General features: G+C 39.4%; 1 protein-coding gene across 2 annotated transcripts in view; it reads right to left on the reverse strand.

Annotated features, from left to right (window-relative positions):
- Positions 1 to 17,953, reverse strand: part of LOC139137229 (uncharacterized) — a 70,051-nt gene that overhangs the window by 33,807 nt on the left and 18,291 nt on the right. For both annotated transcript variants that reach the window (XM_070705217.1, XM_070705218.1), the window contains 2 exons: positions 7,447 to 7,632; positions 5,167 to 5,381 (listed from right to left, as the gene is read on the reverse strand). In XM_070705217.1, the coding sequence (XP_070561318.1) occupies positions 5,167 to 5,381; positions 7,447 to 7,632 (401 nt within the window). The remainder of the gene's footprint in view (positions 1 to 5,166; positions 5,382 to 7,446; positions 7,633 to 17,953) is intronic.

The following is a 17,953-nucleotide window of genomic DNA, read 5'->3' on the forward strand; positions in this document are numbered from 1 at the left end:
AGATGCCTTCTAATTTAGAAAAGATTGACTGTATAGTAGCACTGGAACCCATACGCATCACAATCTCTCCTGGCTGACCTCTGAGTGACCTCTTTATAGCGGGTAACAAAACATCAGCAGTGTGTGTTCCTATCAAACATTCCACTTCATACTTCCAGGCTTCAAAACTAACATCAGACTTATTACTTGTACTTCCAGAAAATGTAGAAATTCTTGGAGACTGTAGCAGTGCAGTAGGCAAAGTCTCTTGAGGTTGTCCAATACTGGAACTGGTTGGCATGGTAACAATGTTTTGGGTATCATGAGACACTGTAGTTTGTCTACCTCTACTGTGCTGTGAACTATCAGGACACTCTGAAGATTGTTTCACAGTTTGTGTTGACACAGGATCAATGTCTCTCAGTCTTAATTTTTTCTCATAAATGATTATCAGCAACAATAACAACTCCAGGCCCTAATGGTGACCTGTTAAGTGTATTCATAGCTTCAAGAGCGATTGTTTCATTTGCATACTGAAAAATACCATAACCTTCATTTTGTTTTGTTTCAGAATTGAAAGGTAATATGAAATTTACAACTTCTCCAACTCTACTCATGTGCTCATGAATCTGTTCTTTAGTACATTCATATGGAATATTATCAACCAGCACAGAGCAATTCTCATCACAATCAACACTTCCACCTGTTGCCATGGTTGCAAATATGTAAATTAATACAAAAACTCAATTCAAGAAAATGCAAATTACAAATGTTCACCAACGAGAAATGTTACCGAAATAACAATCACAGTCTTAGTGCAATAAATGCAAAAAAAAAAAAACAAACAAAAATTACTCTACAAACTGCAAAAAGTCAGCAAAAGACTTAAATTACAGTTCTCAATAACTCCAAAAAGAAAAACAAAACCAGCACTTCAGTATACTCAAATCAGGTCAATACAGTACAGTGGGAGCCCTAACCACACAAGTCAACATGAAATCATTCACCCACTTGCAATTGCAAAAATGAATATTACAATACAGTGGTTGCACTAATCAAAGCTGACAAATCAACACAGAAAAACAGCAACACAGCCCCACGTTGGGCGCCAAATTATCTAAGCCATACGTACAAGCAAAATGCTATCATGACGTTTCATAATTAAATTTTATACTGGGACTGTGAGCTTTCTGACTTGTGCATGGTCGTTGGGGCTTTTGCTCGCGTAGGTGTTACTGTATACTAAACATAAAATAACACACTGAAGCAAATGGTAAAATTAATAATATATCAAATTAATTATTACCTAGAAAATTGTATTACAGTATCGCTGAGTTCAATACATGAAACTCTCTGTATAAGCACACAATATTGTTCCAACTCGACACACTTTTCAAAAGAAAATATCTAAACTGATAACAGGCATTTAGTGTGAGTCAACATCAAAAGACTACATAAACCTGTTGACAGAGTTCCAAGCAGATAGTTCAACGATGCTATACAGTTATGAACAAACACAACAGCACTCGTATAGGCTTCCAACTGCTGGTACTCTATGGCTTTAGTGTTCAGATACACGGAAATCTTCCTTTGAACTGACAGCAAACTGACTTCTCGGTATCAGCCACTAATATTACAGGATACAGTACTTGGACAAACATATATACTCAGGTAATAAAGTCAACAGCAAGCGAGAGTGTTCTGGAAACACTCGACACAGATGTTTCTCAACTTTTGCTAATTTGCATAATGCACATGGCTGAGTTACTCGTTTCTTTGTGTTCGGCAACTTCTCAAAACAACACAAAACAGAGAAAGTTACTCTTTCCAAACGTCTCACAATGTCAATGACAGCAGCATAGCGTTCGAATTGAAGGTATGTTACAAAATGCAACTGTGTTATATCAAGTTCAGTTATATTTACCAGACTAAATGACACTTCTTTATGAGTTGCAACACAGCATGAACGGGCGTCAATGGCACTATATGTAACAGATTCATCGAAGACTTCCTATGGACCATAAATTACCAAAACACTGACAAACTTGTTCCGAACTGAAGCATGAATTGCTTTAGTTACATATCTTCATGGCAGTACATCAATTTAGGCCGGATGGCACTGTGGGCAAAATGGCCTCTATATTGTTCACTCAAAGTGTGACAATTTTTTGCCGCACATACGCTGAATGAGCGTAAAGAGAGCCAAATCAAGCTTCCGCTTAATGTTGAAATTACGGCTAGTTTTCAATCGGATTCGAACCCACAACATACGGCATCAGTCGCCTAGCTGAGAGGCCACAGACAGAACCACTCGGCTAAATCTCCACTTCCAAAAAAGAGTGGTTCAATAGCCGGCTAAGTTGTTACATTTTTCTGACTGAGACCGCTCAACACGTTGTAGAGTTCGTGAAGCACTCACGCACGCATGCTCACTATCATACATCGCACATACAGACTTTTTATCGAAGCGAAGAAACTTCGCCAAATTTCCTAGCCGCACACCTAAATATTCAGGAAAGAGATGCAGATTCCATTTCCTCATATGTTCCTCTGTCCATTATGATATTTCGGCAATAATTTCATGAATTTATTCTTAAAATACCGAAGCGAAAATACTCTATGCAAAAATAGGCGAAAACACGGCCAACAGCACAAACGATCGTAAACTCGTCATTTCATAAAAATAAGAGGGAAATTTAAAAAACTAAAACCATAGAGTTTGAGTTAACCTTCATGAGATGCTTAATCTCAAATATTGTGAGAAATAACAGCGAAATGAAAATTTAAACCGGCGGGTTTTTTCAGATGCATTTTTCATTTTACGATGTGCCGAATAATCTCGATTCCCATAGAAAACGATGGCGTTTATGCGCGTCCGATCGACCGAACACATTGCAAACTTCTCGCCGGTTCAAATTTTTTAATTCTGAACCAATGATAATGAAAATTGGCACGGTGATCCTTTGACTAATAAGCAAAAATCGTATCGTTTTAGATTTTTGAATTTCTTCGTAAAATTTGTTTTATTGCCATTCTATTTATTCTGATCACTGAAATATACTGTTGCCGTCAACAATATGGCGATCTGACGGCGTTTACATGTGCAGAACAAGGGTCTGAAATTGACACAAAATAATCAGCAAGTGTCTCCTAAATTGTACAGATCAAATTCCTGTCAGGTTGTTGTCTTTTATACAAAATTTGGGTGAATATGAACCATGAACATCGCAGTAAATTGGTAAAAATAACACGAAACGGAAGCGAACTGGTGTAGAGTCTCCACTGTGAACGTGTAGTGAACGTTATCGATCGATATTCTTTTCTTGCGAATTGATACAATGTCGTGTTGCATACCCGCGGATGGCATGGCGCCAAACTTGTCCAAAGAGCGCCAAAATATGCTGAGACATAAAAGTATCACCAAAACTAAACAAATTGTCTTCGATTCAATTTGACTGGAAGAAAACAACCGATACGTTGATTTTATGGTACATAAGTCAATATATACGGGCTGTCATGGAAAAATTCATGGCGTAACCTGAAAATACGAGCGACAGGCGAGCAGATTTCGATCGATATTTTATTGAAATGAAATTGATACAATGTTCGCTGTCGTCACTAGTAACCAGCCCAAAGCGTTGTCCGGCGGGGGCGCTGTACCCCGCTGTACTGAACAATTTAGGGCCCTTTTTGCCCATAGTGTGGCTTGGATTAGAGACTGGATGTCTCACTCACTCAGAGCGTACACTGTATGGTGTCACTGCATCCGCCATCTTGTTAGTACACACACTGAATGAATACACAGACTAAGTACCACTGGTGGCGCTCTACATGCTATAGAATTTACATGACAAAGGATGCATTACATCATGCTCTACATGCTAATAAGACCAATATTTCTACGTGTCACATGTCCAAGTGTCAGGGGATCGCAGACAACCTTGATGCCAGAGCTTCCTGAAAATGACATTAAGTGCAGCGAAGGTGCAAAGAAAAATTTGTCTTCACAAACGTTGCGCCTACGCTCTAGCTGTCTGGTAATGATTGGTTTGGCTCACAGATGCGTTACAGTAATTAGCACATGGCAGACCGAGACAAGGAACACTCGAAAGTGAGGCAGGGATAAGAACATAAGACGGCCAATGAGCGAACTGGATTCGGAACAGTAAATATTAATGATACTTGAGGACATATAGGCAGTCAATCAATGAACGCAGATAGGACATAGGGACATAAGACCTACCAATCAACGTGAGCGATGCTGGGATTTAGGACACAAAGTTATGTCCTTAATGGTATACATCTAATAAGACTTGTGCATGAACCAGTTCATGGTAATGTTATCTCAATCTTCACCACAGGTTGACAATCATAAACTCTCATTTATAACCCTTGGTAGAGCTGGTTTTTCATTTGTACAAACAGAATTTCTGACTGCATCAAGTTGGCTTAATCAACAGGAAAGGGTCCTCCAAAGTCGCAGTGTCTCTACACTTTAAAGTTACATGTATAAGCTGAAATGATCACTTCTCCTAGGACCTCACTTTAATAACTCGCTTGCATTGTTTGGGTGTAAACTGAAACCACGAATGAGGCCAAACAAAGAGTCTCCACATAACTACACCCGACTCAGAAGGGCACGAGCTGCACTATTTGGAAGAAACCACTCATTTACAACACGTGAAATCGACACAAACAAAAAGGAATTTTATTGAAATTCAGAGAGCAGTAAATGAGACCACAAGTGTAGATTGAAAAATATCTTTATTTTGTAGTGTAGTGTGTTATATCAACACAAATATCGTAATTATCTTTATTCATTTTGAATCCCATGAAGCAACATGCAGCCACCCCTATACTGAATTATTCAAACCCAGATAAGCTTTATGGCAACATGCCCTCTACATGTACAAAGTGTCTACTGAAACGTAAAACGATATCGCTGACAAGTTAACAAAGTCTCTCGCTAATTACCAAGTGAATCCACTATATGGCCAGCAATGCAGCTGGGTAATTTGCAAATTGGGTGTCCAATTTCCAGTCGCCTTGGCAGTAGCTAGGGGGCACAAAAGAGGATCAGCAGATTGAGTAGATTACGCAGTAAATACCAGGTCTCTGTGAGAGTCGAATCAAGAATAAATGATCAATTTAGTTGACCCTTTTCACATCATGTATGTTAAAACTTACCTTGTCTTTAAGCTTTTCACGATGCTGTTGGCATATATGAAGTAGAAACTTGACAAGCCCAGCGTCTCCTGCAGCAGATGCAAATTGAATGCTGGCGTCTGCACAGTTCCAGAAGATACTGTTCACGGAGTTTAAGTTTTGCCATCTCAGCTCGTCAAAGTACAGATCTTCATCACCGTTACCATAAAAATTAAGGGCTAAATTCATCAGAGACTCTGAAAAATGTATTTTAATCAAAGATGTATATCAATTTTGATATTTTGTTCCCGCGTTCTGTCTAGCTCAAACGTGGCTTTTGTCATTTTTGACAAAGTCAACGACAATGCATAATTGCGAATGCGTTATGTGTTCGATACTGATGTAGAGTTTTTGACAAATCAGATAGACAATCCATTTAGAAATAAATGTGAACTTTCATCTAAATACATGCAAACTAATTTATTGTATTATATCTATTTATCACATTTTGTCATCTGGATCGTTTTTTGCCGAATTTTACATTAATATTTTTCTATTAATGAGCTTTCAAATTACATGGATATTGAACGGTCAGGTGGTATTACATTAACAAGGAATTCCCGTCTGTTTGAATTATTTTGTATGATGCAGTTGCAGCTGATTTGCCGATGAAATTACAGTGCAAGTTGAATCAACTTGAAAGATTCTCAGAACAGAGGGCAATGGAGGTCAATCTTTTTAAATCAAACATCATTGTATTTCGAAATGGGAGATATTTAAGAAATCATGAAAAATGGTTCTTTGCGAGGGAACAAATTGAAACTGTTAAACATTACAATTATCTTGGTGTTTTACTTTTATCTAGACTGTCCTGGTCTCCGGGCAAAGGAAATATAGCAGCAAATGTTTCTAAAGGGCTTTCTTAAATTCATACAGCTATCAGGAAGTTGAGTGGTATATCTGTCGTAGATGCTTTTAAAATATTCGACTCTGTTGTTGTACCTGTTGCCTGTTACGGTAGCGAAATTTGGGGTTTGTTTAATCAGAAAGTAAAAAGCGTGTTCAATTGAAATTTTGTAGATTTATGATAGACGTCAACAGCCATGCAAACAATGAATCTGTACTTGGTGAATGTGGCAGACTGCCTTTGTGTTGCATTTACTTTAAACGTTGTATAACATTTTGGTTGAAGTTACCTCGTGTGGAAAACAGTTGATAAACAAAGGCATGTTATAACATAATAAAAAATTAGATGAGAAAGATAGGCAACCAAAATTAAAAATTACTTCATAGACATGGTTTTGATATCGCCTCGATTGAACAACAAGTTGGAAATCCAGATATACACTTAGGTTTAGTTACACAGGCGATCAGGTATTGTTATAGACAAGAATGGCATCAAGTGATCACAAACTCTGCATTGTAAATTTAAGTCTTTAATTAAACCCCCAAAATATCTGAATATTCTGAAACAGAGGTATAAATTTGTACTGTCAAACTTTCGTCGTTCTAGCCAGAAACTCAATACCGAAACAGGATGTCATTTGAAGATCCCGTATCAGGAAAGGTTATGTATTCATTGCAAAAATGTAAAAGATATTTGAACTGTCGATTATGAATTCCATTTTGTATTTATCTGTCCACGTTATGACGAGATTAGAGAAGAGTGCATACCTAGGTCTATGAGATTAAATCCATCAATTGACAAGTTGACAAGAATTTCATCATATCAAAACCTACACATAATTTGTAAACTTCCTCAGAGTTTATGGTCATCCTTTCAATTTCTAGATGTTACTGTTCCGGACCTATAGTTGTCATGCGATTTTCATTATATTATAATAGTGTATAGTACCACTGCAATAGACTCCCGTTAAAAGGAATTATCTCTATTTTCCATGTGTCTAATTCCTTTTTCTATGCTTGTGTTCAAATTATAAGTTCACAGACTATGGCTTACAGTCATATTCTTTGTATCTGTACGGTGGGCAAAGTCCCTGTATTGAAATAAATCAATTGAAACTGTTCTATGATTAACATGTGCACTATTAACACGATTGGAACTAATATAGGATAATTGGATCTTTATATTTTCTAAATTTCTCAAAAGTGTTAGGTACCCTGTAATATATAATGTTGAAATATTACAAATTACTCATAAAACAAATGTGTAACTTAAAAAGAAAAGCAGATGATCTTATATTTGCAGGTTAAAATGACCTTAATTCACCATCCAATTATCCCAAATTAGTTATTTTTATCCCAAAATATTATCCCAATTAGTTCCAATCGTATTTAGTTTATTCCTGGAAAAGGACCAACCTAAAAATCCATCAACGCCAGCTATACGTTCCGCAATTACCATCCTTCTTTCCTTAGACGTTTCCATGATTATCTTATTTATCACGTCGAGGGCGTCTTTGATTTCTTTGGCCGTCATTTCAGCGAAATTACAGAGTAGGTTCTTGACCAATGCACAGGTCTCTCTCGCCGTCTCGTCTACGCAAGCTGAAACAACAAAAATAGAATTCAAATGTGTATCATGAATTGTTACATTCCAACTTTTCCCCACACAGAAACTGACCTGCTAGGGATTTTAACACATGCATAAATGCATAATACTATTGTTCTCGATGTCTATCTACAAATGTTAGATTAGCCCAATGTTTTGACACCTTTCACTAAGCGCGTATGTGATTGGACAAAATGGCTGTTCTGAGCATTTGCAATTACCCCTAGCCTATGCACTGTTAAGACATCATGTAGCATCATAGGCGGCCCATACATATTGATAAGCTTATTATTGAGTTTTTCTCAGTTTTCTCTGTCACTGTCAGCCCTCTCCTTTTCTTCATGCTCTGACTGATCGTAGTAAATAAAATAAATGATTATATAGCCTAACCTATAGCCTCTTGACTCTTTATTCATTTTACACTCCATTACAAGGACGTATATCTCTCATACACACATGCTGTAATTGATTAGTCAACACAACTAATTATGCTAATCCGTGGACTTATAAGAGGTTGGTCAACATCCGAAAGATAGTGATGTTAATGAAAAAGGGGAAGGTATGAAGATCTTGGGAAACGTGTCCCGAGGACGTCCGTAAACCTAGTGGACGCTTATATATTCATGATATGCGCAAACAAACACTGCTCATTATTCAAAAATAAACGGGAAGTTAGATCGAAAGGAACACTGGAAACGCGCATGCTTTTCGTTGCCAAGCGCCAAATTCTAACATAACTAAGCAGACATGGTCCTGCTCCATGTAACAAATGCCATCCAGAAAGTATCGACCGACCAAGCAGAAAAAGATCGCCGGAGTTGCCGTTTCATGAGTTTTTCAACAAAATTATATAGATGTATGTTTCACGTCGTCGTTTTCTGGGAGTGTATATACCAAGTATAATTTACAAACCGCGTCGTGATTCAAGGCACAATGGTGACACATTAGCAGGAGCACACACTGGAGAATTTTGGCCAGCACTGTGAATTTTTTAAACCAGTCACCTTCATTTCTCTGCACTCGCTATTAACTCCATGTCTACCGGTAACATATCGTTATTTTCTGTCTCAAAGTACGTACCAGCAACAGGCCTTTGACGTCAAAGTCGGTTATTTTCTGGTGTACGGTAGCAACCAAGCTCATGACTAGAATGACTGTACGGCGTCAAAGAGTTAATGTCGCCGGTTACTTTTTTCGCATAGTAAAAGAGAGTTGGTCGCTACATAGAGCTAGTTTCCAGCTCCATGGTCGCTACTAGTCAGTACTAGTCTAAGGAATTCATCGATTTTCAATCGTGCCTTATGCAGTGTTAGTGCACAAAATTCCCGAAAGAAGCGGCGCACGGGCTATAAAACTTCGTTTATACTGTTAGGCTAGCTTTGGGTCCATATTTTCCACCCAAATTGCCAACACTCATCGACAACATGGTTATTAGGAGCCTACCACTACCAGAAATCCGCTCGAAAATCACCAAGCTATCGCCGTTTTTCCAGCTTTTTCCGACATGGTTACTCGCAGACCGTTCTTTTTCTGGCGTACAAGCGATTGACGAGGCTAAAGTCACCTGAGCGGTGACCTCGCAACATCGAAACACAAACTGACATCACCGATGATGTCGGCCACTACGTTAAGAAGCCTGTGAGAATTTTTACCAGCACTGTGAATTTTTTAAACCAGTCACCGTCATTTCTATTCACTCGCTATTATCTCCATGTCTGCCGGTAACATATCGTTATGGAGAAGTTTAGTTACACGTAATTACGTTCCATCGTCAGCTGATCAGTGATAACCATACGTCGCGTACGTGTAGAACATACGTTCGGAACGGCAAACAACACCTCTACACATACAAATGCAGTCATAATTACGTGTAGTATTTTTTAGATATTCTTGATGATTTCCGCGAATTTAGACAAGAAACCTTGTAAACTATCATGGAAAACATCGTTGATATCATAATATTTCGTAGAGTTTGCACCAGCGCAAGAAGTACTTGCTATATGATTTCCTTACATGAACGAAATGTTTCTTAAAACTTAAACGAATTTCCAATGTTTGTGAGAAAAAATACAGCAAAATTATCGAGAACGCACAGCAGACATTAGGCAGACCACCGTCCCTCCACCCACGGACGGTGGGCAGACAAAACCTTAGCAACACCACCCGATTGAGAGAACCACGCTTAACCACACGAACTTTGACCCTAGTCAAAATCAGGCTTGTCCCTTGGAAATATGTTTACAAGTTTGCCCACATATAAACAACGTAAAGGTCAGAGGTTTCAACTTCCGACTTCCTGCTTTACGGACGTCCTCATGCCATGAACTGCAGGCAAGGCACTGGCAGGGTTTGCACTGTTCGCGACCATTTAAACGTTTGGAATAAGAGTAGCTGGCTCCCCTCGGCCATCGAAATACATTGGCTGCAGTAGATTTTGGATAAATGGTCATGACTGGCCGCAATTTGGTAATTTCTGGACACATTTCAGGAGAGCTTCTTACCTTCCCGTTTTAGTAACCATTCCTATCTTTCGCGATGTTGACCAACCCGTAAAATCCCTGATAAGTCCACGGATTAGCATAATTAGTTGTGTTGACTTATTAATTACAGCATGTGTGTATGAGAGATATACGTCCTTGTAATGGAGTGTAAAATAAATAAAGAGTCACAGAGGCTAGGTTAGGTTATATAAACCATTTATTTTATTTATTCCGATCATTCAGAGCATGAAGAAAGAAGAGAAAATGATAGAGAAAACATTGAAAAACTCAGTAGTACTTATTGGGTCGCCTGTGGTAGCATATTAGCTGTGGAAACGCAGCTATCTGTTGGCGGGGTAGCGGGGATCGCTATGCGGGTCAAAGGTCAACCCCGCCACGGATAGCTGCGGGCCAACTACCAGCGAAAGTGGGCCTATTATGATGACACAATATGTATCGGAACTTTGAAAGGCAAAATAAACCAAAGTGAGCGTAATTCAATAAAGTGACCTATACCTGCCTGAACTCTGATTATTGGTCATTCCCTAACTCCTTTTGTGAACAAAATTTCTGGTTCGTTTACGTAATTCGGCTGATTTTCCAAGGCATACTCAAGATTTTCACTCCAGCAGCGAACGTCGACTTCCATCGATATGCTAATAAGGATCTGACCGGCTGTCACGCTATTCTCACATTCAAACGAGGGACGAGAAAAGGGTCCCTGACAAACTTCTGCGTTGATCCGCTGTTACGCCGGTGACGTCTTACGGACTCCTCGTTCCGAAAATTCTGGCGTTCTTGTCAGTGACTCTGAGAGAGTGGTGCAATTCGCAACGCAGTGTAGCGCGCTGTGAAAAATTGCAAATCCGGTGATTTTAGTCCCCACAGACACCGTCTCGGGGGACTTTTAGGTTTGGTCATGTCCGTCCGTGTGTGTGTGCGTGCATGCGTGCCTCCGTCCGTCCGTTCACGCAGATATCTCAGACATGCCCAGGTCAATTTCTTTCAAACTTGCACAAGGATAGTACCCTACCCCATACAGATGCACGTCGATTTGTTTCACAATGCGATCAAATTTGGCCGTGTTAGAGGACTTTTTAGTTTTCATCTCCATATACTCCCATGTATAAGGCAGTCTCCATAGACTCCCATGTATAAGGCAGTCCATAGACTCCCATGTATAAGGCCAAGAAAAATAAAAATTTAGTTTCTCATCGTATTCATATTGCAAAAAGGATGCAGTGACATAGTTTTTAGTCCAAACGGATAAAGTCCAGGGGATTTATAGATTGGGTCATGTCCGTCCGTGAGTCCATCCGTGAGTCCATCCGTTCACGTAGATATCTCAGATATTTTGACAAAATGTCACGTGACCTCAGTGACCTTTGACCTCAAATATATATATTTGTCCATAACTCAGTAACCACAAGTGCTACACCCTTCATATATGGTATGATGGGAGAGCTTATGACACCACATATTGTACCTCATTAATTATGCGCATATCTAATTTTGAGCGAGCCAATAGAGCTAGAGGTCTGATTTTTGGTATATAGGGATAACTTAGCAATACAATTTTTTTTTCAAAATGTCACGTGACCTCGGTGACCTTTGACCTCAAATATACATATTTGTCCATAACTCAGTAACCACAAGTGCTACACCTTCATGTATGGTATGATGGTATGATGGGACACTTTATGAAGCCACATATTGTACCTCATTAATTATGCAATATCTAATTTTGAGCAAGCCAATAGAGCTAGTGGTCTGATTTTTGGTACATAGGGATAACTTAACAATACAATTTTTTTGACAAAATGTCACGGGACCTTGGTGACCTTTGACCTCCAATATACATATTTGTCCATAACTCAATAACCACAAGTGCAGTGCTGCACCCTTCATGTATGGTATGACGGGACACTTTATGACGCCATATATTGAACCTCATTAATTATGCACATATCTAATTTTGAGCGAGGTAATAGAGCTAGAGGTCTGATTTTTGGTATATAGGGATAACTTAGCACTACAATTTTTTTTGACAAAATGTCATGTGACCTTGCAATCTGATTAACATCAGATGTAGAGTACGGCAACGTCTTCTTATGCGTATGCGGTATTCTCTCGCTGTTGCCTCTCACTACAATCTGACCAACTCCCATAGAAGGTCACGTTCAAATCTCGCGCTCTGGCCAAAACAGCCGAACTATCAGAAGGCGCCTTACAGAGAACAATAGGTATGACTCGCAAGCATGCATATGCACAGGACGCACGAAAATCAACAGTGTGTATCCGAGCTATCCACCCAGTTGTTAACAAAGGCGCACAGCGAATTTTCAAATCACCAGTCTGTGATTTTAATGTTTAAACATACCTTTTATTAATAACTGCATGTGCAAACGGAAATCATGTGGACAGATTTTGAGACCAGCTCTGCATACGATGCTGTGTGTTCCCGGCGTAATCTGGCTTCCCACACTACAACCCTGCAGAAAGGAATACACGGCGAGTACGCGTCCTGATTCTGGCCGCGCATGAAAAGCTACCTTTTCTAACTACTTTTGGCCGAGTAACTCATTAGATAACGCCATTAGATACGTTCTTGTAAGATATGGCCAGTTCCTGGACACCTAACCGACCGTGAATCGCTGGTAAACTATATTACAAACGGTTTGGGACGAGAGAAAATTTTTGAATAGAAGAGAGGTCGTCCAGTTGTTAGCTCAGCCCCGTCAGTGGGAGAACTCGGCGAGCTCTCTACAACTTGTACAGGGTGACATCTGCCGCACAGTGTGGTACATTTTTATTTGCTTTCCATTAAAAAAATCTGTAAACTTACGAATTACTACCGTCAAACCATAACACATAAAACGTTATTCATCAACAATCAACGAAGTCATTGTTACTGCCAATTTGTACCTCTCGATCGTACGCCCGCCCTACTTGTACTCGCGATCTGCAGAAACGCTGAGGTCGACGTGTTTTTCAGAGTGGACCGTCTTTCTCATTGTTTTCTGAATGTTCAACAAAATAACATCAAAAAACTAAAATTGGCATGCGTGGATCTGTTGACTGTGACGAGAAAATGTACGCAATCATCATATGGTCATATGTAAGTGGCCGACCTCTCCCACTGGCCGAGTTGGTTGGCGCATGGATGTAAATAATAGACATCCTTGGTTGGCGCGGGCTCTGGCTGAGCTGGCAACTGGCCGACCTCTGGTTTATATCATTTTTTGCAATCTGTTAGTAAGCGATTGAGTGACTTGGGTAGGCATACATCGGATTTCGGCCGAAAGTTGTTAGAAAAGGTAGTTTTTCGTGCGCGATCCAAGTCGGAAAGGCGGTTGCCGTGTATTCCGCCTGTCAGCATAGTCAGCAGGGCTGTGGTGCCATGGTGGGAGATCAGGCCGGAGATACATCGGGAACACAGAGGGACTGTGATCACTGATCTTACTTTTGAGACATACACATACAGTTAGCAGCGCCCATGCCAGTGAACGACTTTGGCTGCTCAGCTCTACTGTTACTAATACACTCCAGTATAATGTGTACAAGGCAGCCGAGCGGCCACAAATTTGTAGACTGAAATTAGAAAGTGCGTCGATCGTGTTGTGTACTTGACGCTGCAGATGTGAATGACGATTAGATCGTATACGTTTACATGGATCGCGTAACATGCAATCTGATTGGCTGCTTAAGTGCGCGAGATTTGAACGAGACCTTCTCTGGGAGTTGGTCAGATGTAGTGAGAGGCGACAGCGAGAGAATACAGCGTACGCATAAGAAGACGTCGCCGTACTCTACATCTGATTTTAATCAGATTGGTGACCTTGGTGACCTTTGACTTTAAATATACATATTTGTCCGTAACTCAGTAAACACAAGTGCTACACCATGTATGGTATGATGGGACACTTTATGAAGCCACATATTGTATTAATTATGTGCATATCTAATTTTCAGCGAATCAGTAGAGCTAGAGGTCTGATTTTGGGTACATAGGGATAACTTAGCAATACAATTTTTTTTGACAAAATGTCATGTGACCTTGGTGACCTTTGACCTCAATATACATATTTGTCCATAACTCAGTAACCACAAGTGCTACACCCTTCATGTATGGTATGATGGTATGATGGGACACTTTATGAAGCCACATATTGTACCTCATTAATTATGCACATATCTAATTTTGAGCCAGGTAATAGAGCTAGAGGTCTGATTTTTGTATATAGGGATTACTTAGCACTACAATTTTTTTGACAAAATGTCATGTGACCTTGGTGACCTTTGACTTTAAATATACATATTTGTCCGTAACTCAGTAAACACAAGTGCTACACCATGTATGGTATGATGGGACACTTTATGAAGCCACATATTGTGTTAATTATGTGCATATCTAATTTTCAGCGAATCAATAGAGCTAGAGGTCTGATTTTGGGTATATAGGGGTAACTTAGGAATACATTTTTTTTGACAAAATGTCATGTGACCTTGGTGACCTTTGACCTCAAATATACATATTTGTCAATAACTCAGTAACCACAAGTGCTACACCCTTCATATATCTTATGATGGGAGAGCTAATGATACCACATATTGTACCTCATTAATTATGTGCATATCTAATTTTGAGCGAGCCAATAGAGCTAGAGGTCTGATTTTTGATATATAGGGATAACTTAGGAATACAATTTTTTTTACAAAATGTCACATGACCTCGGCGACCTTTGACCTCAAATATACATATTTTTCAATAACTCAGTAACCACAAGTGGTACACCCTTCATATATGGTATGATGGGAGACCTTATGATGCTTCATACTGTACCTCATTAAGTATGCATAAATCTAATTCTGAGCAAACCCATAGAGCTTGATGTCTTATTTTTGGTATATAGGGATAACTATAGGATAGATATTTTTTGACCAAATGTCATGTGACCTCAATGACCTTTGACCTGAAATATACGTTTATGTCGATAAATACATAACTACAAGTGCTATGTCCTTTATATTTAGTAGGGTGGCAGACCTTATGACAACACACGCTTAACCTCATTAATTATGCACACATCTAATTCGGGGCAAGGGAATAGAGCTAGAGGTCTGATTTTTGGCATGTAGGGATTAATTAGCAATACATTTTTTTTCAAAATGTCATGTGACCTTATGAAATTTGACCTTAATTATACATATATATACATAACTCGGTAACCACAAGTTCTATACCCTCCAATTCTGATAGGATATTAGACCTTAAGATGTCACATCTTGTACCTCATTATTATGTACATATGTATTCTTGCCTGGCCAATACAGCTAGAGGTCTGATCTTTTTTCCCGATTTAGAACCATAACTTAGACATGCCTCATGTGTTTCAAATTGGGAACAATGACTTAGACCTATGTGCCCATAGATCTCAACATATACACTCCAGTGATACTTCTCAGTGACCACATTTCCCTGCCCCATCAAGACTAATACTCCTATTACAAGTGGGGACTATGTCATTGTCAATGACTTGTTTTTAAAGAGTCTGAACTTAGCCCACAAGTGCTCCATTTTATTTTGTAATTGATTATGGTCTTTGTACAAATAACAATTTACGTTTTATCTTTAAATTTACGATGTTTACGTTGTTAGTATTATTAATCACATTCACGGGCATGTAAACAGACCAATGCTATAGAAATAACGGACGACGCGCTGACCATTAACGTTTATTTGTGGGCAAGGGCGAGAGGAAAGCCAAAAATTAACAGGCGAGGCGTGCCGAGCCCGTTTACTTTGGCTTTCCTCGGGCCCGCGCCCATAAATAAAATTAATGGTCAGGGCGGAGTCTGTTATTTCCAATATATTATCAACGAACTCCCCAAAACCGTCAAAATTTACGAAAATTTCCCGTTCGAACGACAACAGGGCCCCAGAACTGGTCAGTGAGTAGTGCGTGCGCTGCAAAAATTTTGCAAATCCGGATATTCTTTTGAAAAAAGTGTCTAAGTTTGGCCCACAAGTGCTCCATTTTATTTTGTGATTGATTATTATCTTTGTACAAATCACAATTGTCGTTTTAGCTTCAAAGTTACTATGGTTGTGATATTATTCATATTCACGGGCATGTAAACAGACCATTAATGTGTATTTGTGGTCAGTCATGTGGTTCAGCTCGATGAATTAAATGCGACGTACAGGGCATGGTTATAGCGCTTACTGGCTACGCATGCGCAGATTCATAATATACTATGCGACTAACCGGAAGTGTACCCTACTTTCATAGGCCCTGCCATGTTTTTTTGAGTACTCGTAAATAAACAAATACGATACGTGCAAGTTATTATTTTATAACATGCCATTTATAAAATATATCTCTTTTATAAGCCCGTAAGCAGTATTATCCACCTTGTCGCTAATACAAAATATCGTTAATATCACGCTAAAAATAGAAAAAGGGAGAAAACTGTCGTGCATATGAACGAACGCATACGCAAAGAATGCTGGGATCGAATTTTAGAAAAGCGCCCCCTGTGTCAATAACTAGATTCAAAAATTGCCAGTTTTGAGACAGAACGCTATAGTTTTCAGCTTGCAAGTGGAAGGTTTGCAGTGCAGTTACCATTGCAATGATAATGATGGCACAATACGTCCCTTGTTTTAATTACAATAGGCTGTTATCATGGTAAACATTGTCAATTTTTGTCCAACATTTTTACACATTACAGAAAATCTATACCTGCAATGCTGCAGGGTTTGACGTCGTGTACGTATGTGAGCTGCTTTCATAAGAGGGAAACTCGGCATTGTTGTCATGCAAATGAATATGAAGTAACAATTAATTCTATTTAATCATTTGAATCAAATACGAATATCATTGCCAATGTCAACCCCTGGCGAGCCACCAAAGACTGAGCTCTATTATAATATTATAATGTACAGTATAAGAGTCGAAAAATTCGAACTTCGGTCATATGTTTTCACGGTGACGTGACGTAACAACAGAGGTAGCTCCATCCAAGAAATGACTCAATCGCCCCTCTAAAACCCAGATGTTTCGCGACGAGAATATAGAGAAGCCGTCGGGGATGTTGGTGGGGGTTGGTGGAGGGGGGCCTAGAACTTTAACAAATCAACATCAAATTGTTAAAGTGGGTGACGGTTATATCAGTTTAGTAAAGATAAAAATACAATCAAATTTGCAACACACGTAATTGGGTCGAAAAAAGACAACTGAAATAAATTCCATGGTGTCCCACCAATCCACATGGTGGATCCCTCAAGTAATTTTTTTTTAAACTATGATTTCCCCTACATCACGGACAAGGTGTGTGCCTACATGGATTGTTAATATTAGAGGAAATGCTTCAGGGTCCGTTTGTGTTCTCTGAAAAGTTGCTAATTGTGTGCATTCAATCCCTCTCTAAACAGAAAAAAATTATAATGTTTTTCTGATGCACTATAGGTACGATGCAGAGTGGACCTTTGTCAACATGTTCCGTTCACTATGTATTGCACCACAATATAAGAGGGAAACACTCTGGACGAACACAGATCACCATTCACACACTTGGGTGGTTGCAAAGTTTGTAAGGACCAAAGACCACATGTACAATAAAAGAAGGGCCTGGGCTATTTTGGCGTCTACCCACGCGCTACTCCGCTCTGCGTGACAGAGCTGTAATATGGCTACGGCGTAGTCATAGCAGAGCACTCTTGACTCATACCACAGTCCCTCCACCATGGAGAGACCGTGCTTATACCGACCATAGGGGCTAATAGCTGTGGAAACGCAGCTATCTTTTGGCGGGGTATCGTGCGTCGCTATGC

Source organism: Ptychodera flava, chromosome 7 (genome assembly GCF_041260155.1).
Source record: "Ptychodera flava strain L36383 chromosome 7, AS_Pfla_20210202, whole genome shotgun sequence".
Taxonomy (NCBI): domain Eukaryota; kingdom Metazoa; phylum Hemichordata; class Enteropneusta; family Ptychoderidae; genus Ptychodera; species Ptychodera flava.